This window comes from Asparagus officinalis, chromosome 3, assembly GCF_001876935.1.
Source record: "Asparagus officinalis chromosome 3, Aspof.V1, whole genome shotgun sequence".
Lineage (NCBI taxonomy): Eukaryota > Viridiplantae > Streptophyta > Magnoliopsida > Asparagales > Asparagaceae > Asparagus > Asparagus officinalis.
The window spans coordinates 6281368-6304255 of NC_033796.1; the positions used below are offsets into that span (position 1 = coordinate 6281368).

Consider the following 22888-nt stretch of genomic DNA (forward strand, 5'->3'; position numbering starts at 1 on the left):
TTGGAAGGCAAAATTTAACATATAATATATAAAAATCGCCTATCTCGATGAGACGGGGCTAGTTACATTTTTAGATTTTAGAATTTTAATCATTTCGACAACCGATTGGACAATCGATTGACCAACTAATTGATTCATAACAAACTTATTTTATGGCAAGATTTAATCCTTGGAGCCTAAGTAAAATCCAACGATTCTTCTTTCCTGTTGTAGGCTATCAATAGGGGTAGAAAGTGAGAGGTTAGACTGTGATTTTTTTTGTAATAACTCTATTTGGAGAGGAGGATTATTCTTAATTTAGAATACCTTCCAAAATTGTACTTTATTGCAACTAACAAAAGAAAATTTTCACTTCCTTATATTTTTCTTTTCTTCTCTTTGTTTAATAATGAAGATGAATATGAAGATGAAGAAGAAGGTTTGCTTTCAAGAGGCTAAAATCCTCGTACAATGTCAATTTTATCTTTTATCTTTTATTTTCTTGTAATATTTTTTCCCCTTATTTTAGATATTCAAGGGGCTATAACCCTCTTGTTTTAGATTTATTTTGATGCATTGTGGAGTAGATTTTCTTTCATGTCTTTAATTTTTAGTATAGACTTATTTCTTGCATAGTTTAGATTTTATTTTCTTGTATTATTTTCAAGAGGCTAGAAACCTCTTCGGAATTAGTTTTTATTTTTATTCTTTTCCTTTTATTCTCTAAGAGGCTAGAGCCCTCTAGGGAATTAGTTTTTACTTTTATTCTCTTTCTTTTATTCTCTCTAGCACAGATTTTATGTATTTATATTTATTTTCTAAGATGTGGAAGTAATTATTGTAGAAATTCTAGAATTGTATGAAACTAGTTTGATTTATTTTATAACTTATGAATTGTTCTCTTATGCTTAAAATGATCATGCTTAGGATAATCAACTAGAGAACTAATTGGTAGAAGAAAAATTTCATAATCTATGTTTATCTTTAGTGGTTTGATGGGTTATGCTTATAAATTCTAGAATTACTACCTAGTTGTTATTTTTATCATGAATGTTAATTTTACTTAGATGATAATTCGATAGGTTATACTTTCTTAGGTGGTTTGATAGTCTATACTTAATAAATATAAAGTAAAATGTGATAACAAGTGAATAGTTCGTAATCTATAAGTGAAATTGAATAGTGGATTCAATTGTAGATTCCTCATATCTTTAACTGAATCCTCCATATTTTACTTTCTTGATTTTTCTCTCTATTCTTAATTTTTCTTTATTTGTTTTTTATTTTTATTTTCCTTTATTTTCTTCATCTTTTTTCCCCTCCCTAACTAGTTATGTTTATTTACATATTATCACATCCACTCTCCTTATCTCTCCACAACCACTTTCCTCACTCCTAAATTGTCACACACACAACCTGAAAAATTAATTTTGATTAATTCATACATTACATTCATCGTGAGATTCGATAATATTTTATACTATAATTTAATAGTTGTGCACTTGTAACTTATGTATCTATTTATTCCCCTATCAGTAAGTCATTAACCAGTCCATCGAAAGTACATGATTTGGATATAAACAATGGTTTCGTCACACCTCTTTCATATATAGGCATATTATTCTTGAGATAGTTAATCTTCCCATCATACGAACAAATGATTATGATTCGATCGTTCATCGTTATCTCTGAGGAGAAAAAAAAAATCACCTAGTATTACACAAAAAAAGGAAAAAAGTATTTTCAATTAAATCCCCTAATATTACTTTTAACACATCCATAATATTTACCATAGGTCAAACCTTATTTTTACGATTCACTGATTTAAATAATTTAAACAATATTTATTTTTAAAAATTTAAAAATAATACACTAATTTTTATAATATCCCCTAATTTACCATCTAACTTTATATACAAATTTCTTTATTTTTTATTCACAAAATTCATAAATAATTCAAAAAATATTCCAAAATCTAAACTTAAACGAATTATTATGATGAAATAGTGAGAATATGTAAACATTTTGGAGAAAAAACAAAAAGTATAAAGATTTTACCAAAAAATTATGGAAGCCCTAAATTTCAAGTCTCGTAAACTCTTGCGCTTTTCAGCCCTAAAGGAGGTCGGCAACGGCGGAAGCGGAGACAATCAGCGGTATAGGGAGAGGATCTAAGGTTGGGGGGCTGTGTGGAGCACGCGCGCACACACACACACACACAGAGGTTCACATGAGGGGGAGAGAAAGATATAAAGAGAATGGGAAGTGGGGCTTAAAGACTTCATTGGATTTAAAATCCCATGATGTTGCAGACCAATTTCACAGAGAACTCAATTCGAGCTCTCTGTTCACTTGAGGGGGAGAGAAAGATATAAAGAGAATGTGAAGTGGGGCTTACGAACTTCACGAGATTTAAAATCCCATGAAGCTGCATACCAATTTCACAGAGAGCTCAATTCGAGTTCTCTGTTAGCTACAGCCTGCAACTTCACCGGATTTAAAATCCCGTGAAGTTGCAACCAAACTTCATGAGTGTTCAAATCCCGTGAAGTTTGGTTGTATTTTTTATTAGAGTGGGTAATTAGTGATTAAACTTCATAAGATTCTAATTCCCGTGAAGTTTTTTGAAAGTTTTTAACCATTTTCGACCCAGTTTAAGCCAGGTGGTAGAAGCTGGGTCGAAAATGGTAATTAAATCTCAAATGGGTTATTTTTTAAAATTAAATTTCTAATGGGATCTATTTTGAAATTTTGTCTTAAATAGACTTTGGGGAATGTAAATCATATGTTTCTAATTACTAGGTTTTATACACGTGCAATGGTTGAATACCATAATTAAGCAATTTTGATTTATTTACTCATTAAAAGTTGGTCACCGGTTTCATTTTGATAGTTTTTGCTCTCATATAACTCTAAACTTTAGCATTGTGATTATTTATTTCCTTTGATGTTTGTTTGAATGTGCTACACCGAATTTAAATTTTGTGTTGAGAATTGAATTGACAAGAAACAAATATAATCCAAAGCTAATTTTGAATTTTTATTTTATTTGGACCGACATGAAATCGAGCTTGACTTGAAAGTATAGCGTTGCTTAAGTGAAAAACACTTGCAAAAAAACGTTATAAAGGTAAGATGAATAATTAAAAACAATATACCAAGATGATTGATTAAAAATGGTCTAGACCAAAAGTAAAGAGAATATGAAATTTATACCTAATTATTGATAGACTTCGTTAAAATGTCATAAACTAAATATTAATGCTAACTCTAGTATATTTTTATATAATAAAAAAATTCACACAAATAAAAGTACTAAAAAAGTTCATGAAAAATCTGTTCTAAAGGTTCCTTAGTTTACTCAAAAAATTAAACTATTCCATAAATTATTTAGAAAATAATAATGTCTTTTATTCCTTCTGTTTCTTTTTTTATTGAGTCAAGATCAATCATTCTCCACATTTATCTTTTTCATAAGCAATTCTAGAGCAGTGTCTTCATTATCTACATCGATCATGACATTAGGCTGAAGCTAGATTTTTTGTGTTGTTATCTTTCTATGTGCTCGTTCATCTTTTATCTTCTTATCTTATATCACAAATTAAGAAATTGAATGTATTTCTGACGTACGCCACAAACTTCTGAAACTACATACTTTAATTATTTTTTTGTTTCAATGAGCATAAATATTAATTTTATATATATGAAAAATTGTGTTTCTAATTTATTACTTAAATAAGGTTAGGAGTTACCTCTTTTTTCTGCAATGAATTCTTTTATTATGCATCCTATAAGAGTTTTTGATACATAAAATAATGTTACTTTTGCTCTGTTTGTGTCATTTTCCATGAGGATCTGAACTATACACTTTTCATTTTCAATTTACCTTAGGTTATAATGTTAATATTTAAATTTTTGATATGTTTATTTCATGAAAAATGGATATTACTTAACCTTAATACTATGTTGTCAGCTATTCTGTGACATTTATCATTTGTGCACTCTTATTAATATCTTTATCGACTTTCTTGTTGCAGCCCACACAAGTGTAGAACCACAGCTCAACTCTATTGTAAATGGTAATTATCTTTGCATTATAGGTCTAATAACGTGTCTATATATTGGTAAACTATTTTTAGGATCAATTGTGTGAATTTTAGAGTAAGTCTTATAAGAGCATACCTCTTTCGAATGTTGTGATGATTGCATATATCAATAATCTGAATTTGTGTTGTATTTATAAAGAGTCTTAATCAAGATGTTTTTGCTTTGACATATTGTTCTAAACGAGCCAACATATTAGTTTTAAAATGTGATATTTTTTATTGTGTTATGTGGATGTTTGCTTGGTTTACTTACTATTCTCTTATTTCTTCAGTAAATTATATCTTTAGGTTGATATATATTATTGACATAATTTACAATGCCATGTATATCTTCCCTACGGCTTTTATGTTTAGTGGCTTTAATAAGAATTTTAGTAAGGAAATATGTCACCTTCATATTTAAAGATCTTAAAATTTGATAGTACTATCACATGCTTATTTTTTAGTATGTCTTCAATAAATGATCATTCATTGGTAGTCATATCCCAAATAAAGTTACACCCACAGTCATGACACTATATAGGAAAAAGAAAAAGGCCGATTTTAATTTTTTTACTTACGTTATTGTAAATAAGTATTATGTGTATATCTTTTGTCTATTATAGTGATTTCTCTCCTCTTATCTGGCTTGTTATAGTTTGCAACATAGCTGATCAATGACTTCACTTTAGTTTCTATTACAAGATTATTTGTATATAATTTTATATTAATTTTATGATTTCTTTAATATTTGAAGAATAAAATATAAAAATTTTACTAATTTTTCTTATATCTTCCATGAAGAAAGCTTTTCTAATTAGGACAAAGTTGTTCAATATGTTTTTCAAGGGGAACTCACCTGATGCTTCTTTGATAAATATATCGTTTGTCAATATCAATTAAAGTGATTCATGAACGTTCCTAAATGTTGGGTTTATTTCCTTGAATAATTTCTAGATTTGATGTGTACTGATTATAAATTCTAAAATTTGAGGGCTTTTGTGATTTTTAACTTTTAAGAGAGTTTTTGTTATTTTTATAACTTTGAGGTTTTTTGACAATTTTTAAATTTTTAAGTGATTTATGGTAATCCTTTGAGTTCATCTATGTTGTTTGCAAATTTTAAAGTTATAGAATTTCAGGTGCGTTTTTGTAATTTAAACTTTTGAGGTTACTTTACAGTTTTTGAAACGTTAAGGGTGTTAATTGAAAATTTTAAAGTCTTTGAGGGATATTTTCAGATCTCAATTTTATTTTTTTAAGTTTTGAAAAGTCAAGGTGTTTTGTGTAATTTTGAATTTCTGTTGATATTTTATGAATTATAATATGTTACATATGTGTGATTTCTTAGTGTAATTTTTTGAGCTGTTGAGCTATATGTAGTTTACTAGGATTAGTAGAGGATATAATTAGTATTAGTATAGAGTAAGATATAAATGAAATATTAATACTTTATGAATTATAATATGTTACCTATGTTTGATTTCTTAGTGTAATTTTTTTTAAACTGTTGAGCTATAGGCAGTTCACGTAGGATTAGTATATGATATAATTAGTATTAGTATAGAGTAAGATTTAAATGAAATATTCGAAATAGTATTTCATGTATTTTATTAATCTTATATTTTTTAAATTGTTGAGCTATAGGTAGTTCACATTGAATTAGTATCAAATATAATTAGGATTATGATAAATTAAGATTTAAATGAAATATTTAAAATAGTGAAGGACAATATTGACCATAGAAAGCTTTTCTAGAACTCGTGCTTTTAAAGAGGACTAGTTTTTACACACGTGCAATGCACGTGATTTAATACCATGATTAAGTATTTTTGACAGTTTGTGCTCATTTTTTTCTTTAAACTCTTACATCCCGGTTATTTTTTTATGTTTGTTTAAATGGGATACACCCAATTTAAATTTTCATGTTGATATTTGAATTGACAAAAAACAAATATAATTTAAAAATAATTTAAATTTTCATATTATTTTTGACCGATATGAAACTAAGCTTTATTTGAAAAAGTATAGCATTGCAAAGTGAAAAATATTAAAATAGTGTTATACAAGGAAGGTGAATATTTAAAACCAATATGGCAAAATGATTGATTTAAAGTATGTTAAAACGATGCAAAAGAGAATATAAAGTTTATTCCTAATCATTGATAGACTTCATAAAAAAATATAAATTAAAGATTAATGCTAACTCTAGTATACTTTTATATGATAAAAACATCCACATAAGAATATAAAAGTACTGAAAAAAATTCATGAAACTCCCTTCTAAAGATTCCTAATTTCACTCAAAATAATTAAACTATTCTATAAAATATTCATAAAATATTGTTTTTATTTCTTCTATTTTATTTTTTATTGAGTTAAGATCAATCCTTCTTCAGGTTTATCATTTATCATTTCTCGGATAATTCTAGAGTATTTTCTTCATCATTTATATCAATTGTGACATCAGGCTAATTTTGTATTTTTTATGCTATTATCTTTCCTAGGCTCGTTAATTTTTTATCATCTCATTTAACTTTACAAAGAAGTCAAATGTACTTATGATGTTCAACACAAACTGCTCAAAATATAGACTTTGATTTTTTTCTATTTCAATGAGAATAAATATTAATTATATATATATAAAATTCTTTGTGTTCCTAATTTATTACTTAAATAAATTAGAAGCTATCTCTTTATTTTCCTCTAAAATGAATTCCTCTTATGTCTTCCAATAAAAATTTTTGTTATTTCAATAATATTACCTTTGCTCTATCCCTGTCATTTTTCATAAAGATCTAAACTAAATACCTGTATTATTCATTACCAATTTCTCTTAGATTATAATATTAATATTTAATTTGAAGAACACAGTATGGAATTTATGAATACTTACAAATTTTTCTTATGTCTTCCATGGAGATTTTTTCTTTGATTAGGATAAAGTTATTAAATTATTTTTTAATGTAACTCATTTAGTGCTTCATTAATAGATATGTCTTATGTTAATGCCAATTCAAGTGATTCATTGACGTTTTCTGAATTTTAGATTTATTTCCATCACTTTCCCATTTGCAATAGAAATAACTCAATTCTTTTTTTTTTTACAATTTTTAAATTTTGAAGGAGTTTTTAAAAAATTTTAAGGTTAATTTTGGTAAATTTTAATTTTTTAGGTGTCTAAGGGTAATATCTTGAATTCATCTTATTTTATTTACAAATTTTAGAATTTTAGGGTGGCTTTTTATAATTTGAACTTTTAAATGTGTTTCTATAATTTTTGAGATATTGAGGGTGTTAATTAAAAAATTTAAATTTAAATGTCAAAAATTTTAGGTGTATCATGATAATCTCTTGAATTCATCTGTGTTGTTTGTAAGTTTTAAAATTTTAGAATTTTAATGTGCTTGTCTGTAATTTAAACTTTTGAGGGTGTTTCTATAATTGTTGAGACATTGAGGTGTTAACTGTAAATTTTAAATTCTTTACAAACTGATGTTAATTTTTTAATTTTATGTTTTTTATTTTAAGTTTTGAGACATTTTGGATGAGTTTTATAATTTTGAACTTTTTAGGGTCTTTTCTGCAATTTTAAAACTTTTTATGGTTTTTTGTAATACTTCATGTATTATAATATGTTATCTACTTGTAATTTCTTTTTCTTAACAAACTAATTTCATTTTTATGTTTTATATATTTTATTAATATTAGTTTTTTTAAATTGTTAAGCTAAACATGGTTCACATAGGATTAGGATAAGATATGATTATGATTAGGATAGATTAAGATATAAATAAAATATTCAAAATAGTGAAGGGTAATATTGACCATTGAAAATTAGAATTTGATTATAGATAAGGTAGTTCAAACTATAAAGGGGTATATTTGTCTAAAAAAGATTTTCCGAACTCGTACTTTTAAAGGGAGTACTAGTTTTTACACACGTGCAATGCACGTGATTTAATACCATGATTAAGTATTTTTGGTAGTTTGTGCTCATTTTTTTCTTTAAACTCTTACATCCCAATTATTTTTTTTATGTTTGTTTAAATGGGATACACCATATTTAAATTTTCATGTTGATATTTGAACTGACAAAAAACAAATATAATTTAAAAATAATTTAAATTTTCATATTATCTTTGACCGATATGAAACTAAGCTTTATTTGAGAAAGTATAGCATTGCAAAGTGAAAATATTAAAATAATGTTATACAAGGAAGGTGAATATTTAAAACCAATCTGGCAAAATAATTGATTTAAAGTATGTTAAAACGATGCAAAAGAGAATATGAAGTTTATTCATAATCATTGATAGACTTCATAAAAAAATATAAATTAAAGATTAATGCTAACTCTAGTATACTTTTATATGATAAAAACATCCACATAACAATATAAAAGTATTGAAAAAAATTCATGAAACTCCCTTTTAAAGATTCCTAATTTCACTCAAAATAATTAAACTATTCTATAAAATATTCATAAAATATTGTTTTTATTTCTTCTATTTTATTTTTTATTGAGTTAAGATCAATCCTTCTTCAGGTTTATCATTTATTATTTCTCGGGCAATTCTAGAGTATTGTCTTCATCATCTACATCAATTGTGACATCAGGCTAATTTTGTATTTTTTATGCTATTATCTTTCCTGGACTCGTTAATTTTTTATCATCTCATTGAACTTTACAAAGAAGTCAAATGTACTTATGATGTTCAACACAAACTGCTCAAAATATAGACTTTGATTTTTTTTTTCTATTTCAATGAGAATAAATATTAATTTCATATATATAAAATTCTTTGTGTTCCTAATTTATTACTTAAATAAATTAGAAGCTATCTCTTTATTTCCCTCTAAAATGAATTCTTCTGATGTGCATCCAATAAGAATTTCTGTTATTTCAATAATATTACCTTTGCTCTATCCCTGTCATTTTCCATAAAGATCTAAACTAAATACCTGCATTATTCATTACCAATTTCTCTTAGATTATAATATTAATATTTAATTTGAAGAACACAGTATGGAATTTATGAATACTTACTAATTTTTCTTATGTCTTCCATGGAGATTTTTTCTTTGATTAGGATAAAGTTATTAAATTATTTTTTAATGTAACTCATTCAGTGCTTCATTAATAGATATGTCTTATGTTAATGCCAATTCAAGTGATTCATTGACGTTTTCTGAATTTTAGATTTATTTCCATCACTTTCCCATTTGCAATGGAAATAACTCAATTCTTTTAAAGTTATCTCTAAATATTCTAATAGTTTCTCCATATGTAATTCCTTGTATTCTTTTACCCTATAAATATTATTAACGTCAAAGATTAAAGTTTCTAAATTAAAATCAATTAATGCTAAGGTATAATATTATAGTGTTTTATCATTTTTATGGATTTAAACATCTATCAATTAATGTTACGAATGTATTTTGGCTACCCTAACTTATTACTAAAATTATATGAAATTAATTTAATTTATATAGTGCCGATAATTTTTAATCTATAATATTTTTAAAAAATTTATCCATTAACCAGATGTTTTTAATCAATTCTTAATATTTTTGTTTATTAATAAATTTTAAATTCTTTGCAAACTGATGTTAATTTTTTAATTTCATGTTTTTCATTTTAAGTTTTGAGACATTGGGATGATTTTTATAATTTTGAACTTTTTAGGGTCTTTTCTGTAATTTTAAAATTTTTATGGGTTTTTTGCAATACTTCATGTATTATAATATGTTATCTACTTGTAATTTCTTTATCTTAACAAACTAATATTATTTTTATTTTTTATATATTTTATTAATATTAGTTTTTTAAATTGTTAAGCTAAACGTGGTTCACATAGGATTAGGATAAGATATGATTATGATTAGGATAGATGAAGATATAAATAAAATATTCAAAATAGTGAAGGGAAATATTGACCATTGAAAATTAGAATTTAATTATAGATAAGGTAGTTCAAACTATAAAGGGGTATATTTGTCTAAAAAAGATTTTCTGAACTCGTGCTTTTAAAGAGAGTATGATATGATATGATATGATTAAGACAAAAAAAAATGCATTAGTTGTTCTAGATAAATAGATTTGAATAAATCATACAAAATTTTATGGTATAAGAAGGTAATATATTGTCGATGCCAATCAATGATAATTTTTGTTCCAGAGGTGCTAATGGATAGACAGAGCAATGCAAGATAATTTCATGGATGATAACACATGTAGAGGTTTACCTTTTAAAAACATAGAATATAAGGGTGTGTTTGTCTACTCTTCACTAACCTATTTAAGATCTTAAGGTTAGTTTTAATCCAAATAGAGTGGTGGTTCAATTCTAACTCGGATACGGGCCTTAATTTAAACTAAGAAAATCAAGTTTGAAGCTAGTCCAATGTTACCCAAACAACAGTTAGAACCTATTAACTAGGTTAGCTCCACTAACTTAATAGTAGAGTTGTCAAATGACCCGAACAGTTAGGATATTCTAACACGGCTTCCACAATCTTAAATTTGAATCTGAGCTGGGTTATCAAATAAAATGTATCATATTTATTATCGAGACAGAAATCAGAACTAGTAAGATCTGTCAGAATAGAAGTAGGTACAAAGATCTTAATATAGAGGAATCAATATAATGTTTCTGAAATGGACAAATTTCGAAACAAACACTTTTTAAAACTTATTTTAAAAAACAACATGTTTTAACTTTAATTACAAAAACCGACCTAACTTTAATTAACAAAACCGACCTAGTTTCAACCCTAAAGCTAAAACTGGATCGGTTTTGATAATTAAAGTTGAAACATGTCGGTTTTTGAAGAATATTTTTGCAAAATAGTTGGTTTTGAAAATTTGTACTTATGAAAAGGATCCCTAAAAATAGGCAAAAGGGACGCTACAAAAAATGTGCAACATATATTCCCCTTTCTTATTCGTTTACTTCCTACAATTAAATCAGTAACATCAAGTATGCCGTCCATCTCCACACGCTTCTGATTCTAAATTATCCTCCTTTTTTAACTTTCCACAATATCTCACTATTTTCTCTTGTACACTAAATTACATGATCAAAAAAGCTTCTCTTCTCTCCTCCGCCGACTTCTTCCATCTATATGCTGCAAACTCTCAAGATATACACAAATCCTGCATACTCAGGCCTTGATGTTGTTTAGTTATACTGTCGAAAAATCGCTCAGTTTGGAGTTTTGATCTGCTGCTGATTTCTGAACCCTTCATGTGACATAAGTAGAATTGTTGATATTGCGAGATTCCAATCGACATAAGCAATCAGGTAGGGGATTTTCGTAAAATGCTTCTTCAGATCGAAACCTCTCTTTTCCTTTTGTTCCAGAAATTGGGCCTTTTCTCTTCCGAGGGGATCCTTGCCTGATTAATCAATTATAATGAGATCAATATTGGAACAAGAGAATTAATTAGGCTTAATTGCACATATACCCCTTGTATTATTGTTGTTTTTAACTTAATATCCCAGAAGTTTCATTTTTTGCAGATAGACCCCTAAGTAAAAATTTTGACTCTTTTACCCTCAGATAAGCTCACTAATTTGACCTAGGGGAAATATCTGTCAAAATTTCACCCAGGATAAAAGAGTAACAAAAAAAAAGCTTAACCCAGACGCGTCTATCTGCAAAACTGAAACTCATCAGGTTGTTAGTTCACAACAGTAATACTATAGCGTTTATGTGCAATTAAATTATCATCAAGAAATTCTTGCAAGTAGTGCGTTTACAACAAGGGAGCAGGTTGCAAAGGGTAAAAATACCATAATTTTCAACAAGACTAAGTTAAGAATCCGAACCTCCTCCTGTGGATTTCAGAGATGATACTTGACAGTTTCTTCCCTTCTTTAAGTGAACCTCGATCAATCTTGTCAAACAAATGAACAAGTGCTTTCCTGCTCCAAAGTGAAACAATCAATTTTATGGTGAAATTGATAAATGGAGATTACCTATCGTAACAATCACGATCAGTAATGTTCTTACTTGTCAGGCATAATTGTTTTCCTATGGCCAAGGAAACGACGGTGACCTTCAACTGCCCTTGCCATGTTCCCAGAGTACGAAGGAACAAACACATCGCTCTCAACAGATACAATATAGTCTAGTGCAGCCATTTGAGATGCGTGATCACGAAAAGGTTTGAGCTCATCAACAGAAGCTAGTGCTTCCTAAGGGGAAAAAAGAAAGAAAGTTGATATGAGTGATGCTTGTCAGCTTGTGAAAAACTATCTCCAGAAAAGAAAAAAATATGAATACACATTTCTTGCAAACCCGATTCATGCTCATGCATCAACCTCTCTCTTATCTGCTCTATTTGGTGCTTTGAAAAAGAGAAATTCCACATAGGTTTTGTACATTGATTGATGTATCAAGCCTAATTTTAATCCATCATATCCAGGAAAACTCAATAGAAGTAAAAGCAGTATGCTAGCAGAGCCTATAATGGACACAACCCAGCTCATGAAAACAACTTTGAATGAGCAAAGGTATTTGAACGGTGTCAACCTTATAACGGAAAGCGAGGAATTAGTGCCACATTCTTCCCGCACTTATTTATCTTTTACTTTCTTCCTTTGTTGGTGCTTGTATATTTTATTCTCAGAAAAATGCCCTCGACTCCATCATCAAGCAGAATTTTTTGAACTCCAACAACATCGAGACACAAAGCATTATTCAGATCACATCAACTTAAGTTCTTCGCATCTCTTTAACCTGACGTTGATTAATTTCCATTCTAATTTTCCCTCAAAAAATTCCTTTCTAATTAAAATTTTATCTCTAGATAAGTTAGCCCAGAACAGTTAATTAAATTCAGAAATGAACTTTTTAAAGCAATGTAAACTTTCAGCCAACCAAAAGGCAGAGATTTATGTAAATCAAAGCAAACATACTTTTCTCATTAACACCAAGAAAAAGTTCCATTACCTTGTTCATTAATAGAGGAAACCGAGATCTAAGATCTATCATATGAGAATCACCACCATATATTTCGCCTGCTGCAATATATATTGGTGTATCTGATGGGTACCCTAGAGCAGAAAGAAATATCCCGACCTCCTTTGGGGTTAAGGGGCAAAACCCTTTTGCCCTTTGCTCCAGGGGATCAATTTCCTTCACCTTCCAATAAGAAGTGTTCTCTCTACAAAAATTAAGAAGCAGCAAGTTTAATGTAAAACCATTGTAGCTTGAAAATGTTGTGCTTAACTCATATGAAAGGAGTAATTGCAGAAGTTTCCAACCTGATGCTCGTTAACTCATTGGCTTCAGTAGGAGATAAACCATATGTACACCCACTAAAAGCGAGCATGTCCTTCTCATAACGCAAGTGTAAAGCAATATATCGACCATAAGACCTCATTCTCTCCACTAATAACTGCATAAATTAATGGGCACCCATATTTATATTATCTAACAAGAAAGAAAAGTAGCATCGTAGTAATAACAGTATAAATTGAGAATCACCTTTCCCATTGCCTCAATATGGGGTGCAAATCGAAGAGCTTCATAGCAAGTACGACAACGAAGCTTTTGAATTTCAGGGGGCAAGTTGTTATTAGCAAGACGTGCATCTGATTTAGCTGCTCGGATAACCTATAAGAAAGATTCACCTGTTAAAGAATAATGCTAGATACTACTATTAAAGTAGGGACAAAAGAGGCAACATACCTGATAATCATCCCACAAGCGTGATATCTCATTTTGGTAGTATTCTATACCTGACCAACTTGTAAAATATTTTACTGCCTTCATAGTCGTTGCCAATTCCTTTGGTAACTTCTTTACAATTCTAACGTCGCTGGCCAGAGATTGTATGAAATGTGGAACATCAAACACATCTGAAAAGTTGCTGTCATTGAATGATTCCACAATCAACACATCTTTCATGGGGGATAATATCTTAAGAGTTAAAAGATGAACTTTTACCTAGAATCTTGCCAGAATGATCTCTTATCAAGTTTTGGAATAACCAGTGTTGCATTTATTATGCGTGCAACTGCTACCATGTCACATATCTGTCATCCGGAATGATGTTGTCCATTAGCAATCACAAAAAGAAACCCCAGAGCAACATAAAATAGAAATAAAATAAGAGAACAGGTAATGTATTTCGAAGTTAATCAGCTTGAACGTCAACAGCTATGCATGTTAATTTCTATTGATGACGTTTGAAATTTGATCCAGCAGATATAGTTTCTATCAATAAAGGCAGACAAATGAAGTGATTCACATGAACACCTATTATGGATAATTATCACATTGTGCAATAATCAGGTATTATGAGCAGGAGGAATATGCTGCATTGACCAAAATTGAATAAAATCATATCTAGTAGCATGCAAGAGTAATGAGGCTTCAGGCATATATGCGTCTAGAGGAGCAAATTAATCATCATCAACCCTTTTTGCCAACAAACTGTGGTCTAAAAACATCTCTAAATCAAAAAGGATGCAGGAAATATTTTAATGGAAATATTAATCCAGGTGTCATCCTGGCATCAAACTTAATGGTGGCAGTGTCAAGGCTAAGAAATTCATAGACAAGAGAGGTGCAATGGCAGAAGCAAATAATCTTTTGGGGATTATGTAACTAAATTCTGAGCATTGTGAGAACTCAAATTATGTTTGCTTATCTTCTCAATTCATAGTGGTATCATCTATGGCACCATTCACGGATGTGAGATTGATGTCAAAGCATGTAAATTTAAATTTCAAAAGTACCAAGCTTAGTTTTCTCTCTTCTTGTCTTCTTATAGTAGGCCTAAATTTTAGTGGTGTGCTACTCTGTTTTCTTTCAACAACATTATTGTCTTTCCCATGATATTTCCAAGTATTGGCAGCTCTAGCTCATCATAACAGGTCTGATCACAAGACAAAAAACAAAGATGGTTGACAAAAGCTATCATCATACATGATTAGAGTGAGTCTGTACTGTAGCTCACTTACTATGCCAGTTCAGAAATGCTAAGAAATCACCTGGTTTCAGGGAAAAAAATACCAATTTATTCTCCATGACATGTACTCAATATTGTGCATGAAAGCATGTTTCTGTACACTCTTGTGATCTGTATAATCTACTTGTGAAGGGACTGTAAAGTGGAGTTTCCAGCCATTAGACAGCTTGATATAACTTTTCATCATGAATTGACCCCCAAAAATATGGAATGCATGCTAAGTTGTTGATGTCGCTGCTGTTCTTGTTGTTGTTTTTAGTTCCCAGGACATCTGGCCAACGTCTAAATTGATAAAAGTGCGAGCACACATATAACAAGAATATGAGACACTAACTTGGAGTTACAGCAACAGGTTCATAGGCAAGAAGCCTCCATTATTATACACTAATACTAGCATCAACTTTTAGGGACATAGTGATTAGCATGGGCTGGACATGATAGAAGTGAATGTTCATTGTTACTTGTTAGCAATATGTTGGACAGCATTATATAGAAGAGTCTAGAAGTTACATCAATTCCCCAAGAGTTAGGATACTGAATGAATAGGAAGTAGGTCATTCTACAAATTCCTGGCCTTCTTAGAGAGAGAACGTGACCTCAGCAAGAGGAAGAAGGCTGATTATACCAGCATTAAATGTATAGAAGAAATATGCGCACAAAATACTAGAATGAAAGCAACTGTGTTTAAAAGACGTTGTTAGCATAAAAATAAGAACAAATATAAAAAGGAATTGTTGACATTAGTAATATTTGTAAGGGGTTATGTGTAAGTTGTGTAGGGCCTATATAACCCAAAGATATCCTAATAGGGTTAGGTTTCTATTATCCTCATGGTATCAGAGACAAAAATTCTAGCCGCCAAACCCCACCTCCTTGCGATTCGCCCCCACCCCGCCTGCATCCTCTGTTCGGGACCACACCAGACCCCAAGCCACTACCTTCGGACTCCCGCCGCTCCGCTGTTCCGCAGTCCTCCCATCGTTGGCCAAAGACCCCGATCGTCATGCCGATCAACAGACCCCACTCCGTCTGAACCCCACCCCACCACCTTTATCGCTGAAACCCCCCAAGATCATCCTGCTGTCGATTCCAACCAGACCCCTGTTACGCATGACCCCCACACCCACACATCCCTGTTGTGTTACGCGCAGACCCGCTTGACCGCTGGCAGATCCCACAGACGCCTTCAAACAGCCCTGACGTGACATGATCTCCCGTTTGTTTTGTGGCAGACCGTCACCTTCTGAACGATTCCCCGTCTACCACGTGCTGGACCTCGAGTTTGGCATTGTTACCTCTGACTGTGACCGCAGTCCTCGAACTTGATGACGGGAATGAGTAATATCTCACTCGATGAGATATACTAACTGTTGGAAATTCTAGTTTTCCTCTGAGAAACGAGAATTTGTTGAAAGATCTACTCTATGTTTGTGCACAGAAGTGCGTGCAGAAGATTTTACGTGGCACAAACAAAGGAGTTTGACCGAACAGGGTTTTGGATTGAAAGCTTGATAGAATGGAGGAGATCTCAATGAAGATTGAATCGACCTGCGAGAGTGTGTCATTCTATGATGAATTTATGAGTTCTGTCGGCTGATGAAAGCAAGACAAGACATATCAAGAAAGTTGAGCTTCCGACATGCGATCTGAAGTTGATGAGCCGAGTACCGCTCGAGCATGGTCACCCGACGGGGTGAAGATACACTGACGGAGGAACTATGAAGGGTTATGACAGGGAGAAACAGAAACGATGAAGGAACTCGGAGGAGCGAGATGAAGTGGACAGTTCACTCATAATGTTGGTGTACATTCTGGCTTCTCAACTCACTGGTCGGACCGACGATACGCGCCACGGTGCGATGGGTACATTGAAGAAGTGATGAAGGATGTTGGGGAGAAGTTGAGGAAAACATAATGATGGAGTGGGAATACCTGAAGGGTAGTTTCAGTTAAGGAGAGATTGAACGCACAAGTCGAGGGAGAGAGGATGTACAAGAATATGCTACAATGAGTGGACGTCTGTGGTGATTATGACATACTTTACTCCGGAGCAAGACTTGCAAGGACCAAGGATTTAAAGCGGGAGGCTTGTCTACAGGAGAGGATAGGTTGTTTCTATAAGGTATTGACATTCAAGTTCGTAGTCGCATGCATTACTGCTAGCTCAGCCGAAAATTCTGTTGGAGGAGGCTGTCTAGTAATGATCAGAGAGAGCTGCATTAAGCTCAGGCCATGGGACAGGTGGAATTCCTGTGGTGAAGGTAGCTTTAGGGTATTCTAAAAATGGCTCAAGGGGAGAGACTCGCAGTGCTACAACTGGGGAAGTGGTCATCTACAGGGCTGTTGCCAATACCACTCAAGGACGGAGATTCGGGTGACGGTGGAGTTGGCAGGGCGTGTCGGGCAGTGGGGTCGACCGAGGTGGAAGGGGAGGCAGGCAAGGGCCGAATTGACTGATTAGAGAAGGAGGAGAAAGAAGCTGAGGTGATGCTATACTGAGGAGCGGACAGCGCTCCCTGGCGATAATCAGGAGAAACAGAAGTGAGGGATGGAGTCAGAGGAGATGGGACAGAGGAGGCTCCACATCATTCATCGTAGAGGCAACATGCTACCTATGCTCATGACGACCAAAGGTAATGACGAAATACATGCTCTTGCTTCATAATTCCGAATATTCACAAATGGATAGCGAACTCCGTGTGTCCGCTTGAGCAGGTAATGCTAGTGAGTTATCATCATAATACATCACTAGCAATCGCCTGATAGTATTCAACAGATGATGGTGAATTTCAGCAGTGGTTGGTTAAAGCGGTAGAAGTAGATGTAGCATGTACTGTAAACTGTTGCAATGTTTTGCATGCTCGTTTCTTTCCAGTCCTTTTATACCATTAGTGGCTATATTCTTCAACTAATAATGCTTGTATTCTTTGATATTTCCAGGTGATCTTCCATGGAGAAGGGACATGGCCGGAGACTTGGGACCTGAAATAGGCGTAGTGGACGTGGGATTGAGATGTGAAGATGGATCAGCATTGTGTCAATGATAGAGAGAGGAGAAGTAAGGCGAGAATGAGTGCTAGAGAGTGATGTTGATGCTCTCATCACCAGAAGTTTGGGAATCATCTTTTAATGTTTTCAAGATAGGGTTGTATCATCTCTAATTTGAAGAAAGCAAATAAGCGGTGCACCTTGTAAATGTGATGCATGGTGAGACGTTGGAAAACCTTACTAAAGTTCTTACGTAAGTTCTGGTCATAAGGAGTTCTCGTGTTCGACTGATATACTTCAGGATGTTTGGGGACCTTGTCTAGGCAAGTTCTATGCATGGATGAAAGTATTTTGTTACTTTTATTGATTTGTTTGGTACCCGGCGTTCGCTTGGTTTGTACCTGATAAAAATAAGAGTGAAGTGTTTGCTTGCTTTCAAAATTTTCATAAGGTATGCTGCAGACTTTCAATAAGGCGCTGTGTGAAGTATTAAGATCTGATATGGAAGGATACTACTAACAAAACGTTAGGCGGAATACTTGTCAGCTCAGGGAATCAAGACTACTTCCATACAATGCTCAATAATGGAGTAGCTGAAAGAAGAGAATAACTCTTTTTAGAGGTGCTTAAGAAGTATGATGATCTCTATGAATGTCAGACATTATGGGGATCAACAGTGAACCGCCCGGCAACTTGGCACTAATCACAGAATGCCTCGAGAAGTGGCTGGATTGAAGTCTCGTGTGAGTTAGTTGAAGGGAGATAATGGTGAGGCTTTCTTCCTCTAAGTGTGTGTTGGCTGTGTGTCTTTGTGAAAAGACAACAGGATCATCAGTCGGGAAGACTTGCCCTAAAGAGCGGTGATTAATGTATTTTTTTGTGGATATTGGCTACTCCAGAAGGCTTATGTTTGCTTGGAGCACGGTGGAGAAGAAGGTTGTTTAGTAGACTATTTGGAATGTGAGCTTTCGAGAAATGAGCCATATCTAAAACACGGAAGGTACTTCATCCGTTGATACTCGCCTAATATGGAATATGGCGGGCGAGAGGAGGAGAATGTGGAAGAATCTGTATGAGAATGGTGAGAGGATGGAAAAATAATTTCTGTAAGATTCGTCTTGGGAAGGAGACTTGGTTAGGAGGAGCAATGAAATAGAGAAGAACGAGTGAGAAGTGACAAGAGGTGTTGGCCCAACGCTCAGGCGAACTACTTACGTATAGTGGTAAGGGGAACAAATTGCCGGGAAAGTACAATAAGTACCATACATGCCCTAGGTGCAGTCTGATTGGCAACGTGCCGCCGACTCCAAGACACCTATACACCACACAGATTCTACTCAGGGTGACTGCCAGTTTCTCGTCTTCATTCGCTATTCTCACACACCAATAACTTACGGAGGTACTCGCAGTATGCGGGAAATCTCCGATAAGATATGGTTGGGATCTTTTGCTCAGTTTGTATTATATCTTAACATCCACCTCTATCATGGAAGCATTCATTGCATACATTCGGATCTGTACTATAACTAACATTGACAGGTTTTTGCAAAGAAAGACCAGAAATGGAAAGATGCTATGCACGAAGTGATAAGCGGCCCTTGAGCAGAAGCAATTGGGAGTTAGTAAAGCTCCCAAAGAAAGAGAGCAGTTTGATGTAAGTGGTCATGTGCAGCGACTAGGATGGGATCGGTTGAGGATCATAAGCCGTCTGGATGGAAAAGATATAGTTCAGAACATAAGCGCATCGACTAATGATTGAGCTTTTGGCACAGTAGGGAGATGAGACACTGTCCGATACTTGATCTCTCTGGTAATGGTGATGGAAGATACACCAATTAGTATTTAAGAATGCATTCTTTGGAGATCTGGTGAGAGAGTATCATGGATAATTCGCGCCAGAATTCAAACAGAAAAGACAGTGGGCAGGTGAGATTAAGTTCTGAATATGGCCATGAAACAAATTCCTCGTGATTGGTTCTTTCGATCGGATTTGGCGGGCTATGATAGTATGGGAACGCGGAGCAGATTAAGTGATCATAGTGTTTTCCGCAAAGTGAAGGTTACTCATCGTCTTGCGGTATATGTGATGATATGATATTAAGAGGGGATAGAAGGAGGAGAGATTGCCAATCAAAGTGAGACAGGTAAGGTTGGAGTAAAATCTTGGGTCTTGCTTCGATACTTTTGAGATAGAATAGCTCGGGAGCGGAGGGGATTGTTTTCCAGAGAAAGTATGACTAGATTTTAAGAGACATCGGATGGTGTGTCGCTGGCAACTAAAACGATCGACCAGAAGTTAAGTTCTGGGTGCTGAGGCTGGAGAACCAGTTGAATACGTGACAGATACCGAAAGGATGTAGGGTAGGTTTGAATCACCTGAGTAACACAGTCCGATATCATCTTTGGATTGCGATGGTCGAGCCGCTACATGCCTGATGCCTAAGGAAGGCATATGTGCTGTGTAGCGATCATGGATAAATCTGAGAGTGTTGAAAGGGACTGATATTCGAAAAATGCATGTGATGCATGGAGGTTATTGTGAACTCTGCTTGCTACGTTGTGCTAAATGAAGAGTCTCATCGCGGATATCTCTTCTGTAGCGCAACTTAGTCTGAGTGAGAGAGCCAGAAGATCGGTGTCGCGAGATCACAAGTAGCAGAGTAAGAGCTACTGCTTGGAGTTGGTGAGTTTGTATGGTTGAAAGAGTAGTCTGTTGCTGAAGCTGGATAAGGGAGGCTAAATAGAAGTATGTGTGAAACATGCTTAGTATCAGGAAACAGTGAAGGCAGCTGATAGAAAAAGACATGAATCGATACGTTTTATCAAAAAAGATTGGATAGTGGATACTAGATAGTATGTTACTAAGGACCGCAGGCAGAAGATTGTCTGACATAAAGGACTAGCTCATTTAGACATGATTAGAGATGGAAAGATGGGCCTTAGTGGATATCTTTCGCCCTCTTGAGACGATGTGTTCAACATTAGATATTTCAGGCGTTATGTGTGCTTGTGGTATATACTAGAAAGAGAATTCTACTAGGTTTAGGGTTTCATTATCCGTCAGGAAAATATGAATCAGATGTTTTATTTGATTTTACGACTTAGGTTTCCATAAAAATGCTCTAAGCGATTAATAGAGATCACTAATGTTAAAATATATTAGCATCTACCGGTTTCTTGCGTATCCTTATAGGAAGTAACTTTAGATATTTGAATTTTGACCTGATGATCTCTCAATTTTATGAATATTTCTGAAAGTCAACAACTTTTTTTAACATGAAGATATAGTGGAAACAAAAGAGAAGTACCGCACGCTCTCCTTGTGCTGACTATTTCTTCTTTTCACATATGACTAAGCACAACATCTAATATTAGCATTTCCCCTTCAAATTCTATCTATGGACCAATACTAGCAATAAAACCAGGTTAAGAATTCAATTACCCCAGCACGCATCTGGTTCAATCCGCCATTGGTGTGAACCAAAAGGTAACCTCTCGATTCAACGGGTGCTGAAGAACAACAAACACAACCAAATCACCCAACTGAATAACAACCCCAAGAAATCAACATAAATAAGAAAAGGAAAACAAACAATTAAATTTTGAAGAAGGAAAAAATAAAACTCCCTTACAAGAGTACGATGTGTCGGGTGTCACACAAGGAACATAATCTTTACTCGATGGATGCTTCCAAAGCTTTTGCAATTCCGAGCTCCCATTATTGCCATCCAACTGTTCAATTCTAGAGGAGTGAACACAATGAAAGAGACAAACATAATTCATTTATTCTAAAATTTTAACCTTAGCCCATGATTCCCATCATAGAATTTTGACAAACAAGAAATCAAAATAGCGTTACTTGATAACAAAATCAAAACCAAATTCATAAGAAACAAAATTTTGGGTCACCTTTTGAGAAGAAGAGACGGATAGCTTGGATAGTTGGGGTGGGGCGATTTCTTGAGTCCATCGCAGCTCAGCACTCCACCTGCGGAATCCAATTTCCCTTTGCTGCAATAAATTTTTTTTATTACCAAATTTAGATAGCAATCACACATTTTGCATTAATAACACCAAAATTCCTCTATCTTATTTGGAAAAACAACATAAAACACGTGACATCCTAATCAAAGAAACGGTCACAACTAAAACAGCAAACACAAAATAGGATTCCTCCCAAATTAGTTTCGCACTTCGCATCAAGAAATTCCACATAAGTTATTATTTCTCTATAAAAGAAAAAGAGAGATTGTGACATTCGATTTAATAAATAATAAAAAAAAGAAAGTACAAATAAAATGGACTTCCACCCAAATCAGCAGCAGTTATAAGCTTTATTATTTAAGCTTTGCGGAAATAGTAAAGCTTTCTATTAAAACTCAAGTTGTGTTCTTCCTTTAAATAGACATTTATATTATTTTAAAATCGTAGAAATTAACAAATTAAAGAGGAAGCAGGGTATGAAGCCAGAAGCCCTAAGGTAAGAAGCAAAAACAAACTCAAATATTTAGCGAAAACCCCAAAACTTCTCGTAATTAAAGAAATGTTCACCATAAATAAACCCCAAAGTTTTTAAAATACGCCATTCAAAACTTGAAAAAAAGGGGACAACTTTCCTCAAATACAAATAATAATCACTTCCAAACTCAACAGAAAATGGGACCAAAATAGGAAGCACCGACTAATTCCTAACGACAATTAAAATCCTAAAAGGAAAGAAAAGAATAGTATCCACTTTTGCCAAAAAAAAAATAAAAAAGCACCCCACGAAACTTCTCCTTTTACCTTCGGAAACTTGTAAGCCTCGGTGGAGAAGGCGGCGGGGACGAGGCCGGGGGGCGCCACGTGG

The 22888-nt window shown here is 33.2% G+C and overlaps 1 protein-coding gene across 1 annotated transcript; it reads right to left on the bottom strand.

Annotated features, from left to right (window-relative positions):
- Positions 10977 to 22884, bottom strand: LOC109834551 (uncharacterized protein At1g04910; the record flags this gene model as incomplete). Its single annotated transcript, XM_020402588.1, has 12 exons — positions 10977 to 11466; positions 11900 to 11995; positions 12084 to 12268; positions 13026 to 13239; positions 13340 to 13473; positions 13563 to 13691; positions 13767 to 13947; positions 14025 to 14113; positions 21482 to 21549; positions 21672 to 21771; positions 21949 to 22050; positions 22825 to 22884. Coding segments are annotated over 12 exons (1512 nt in total), but the record flags the coding sequence as incomplete, so codon positions are not given.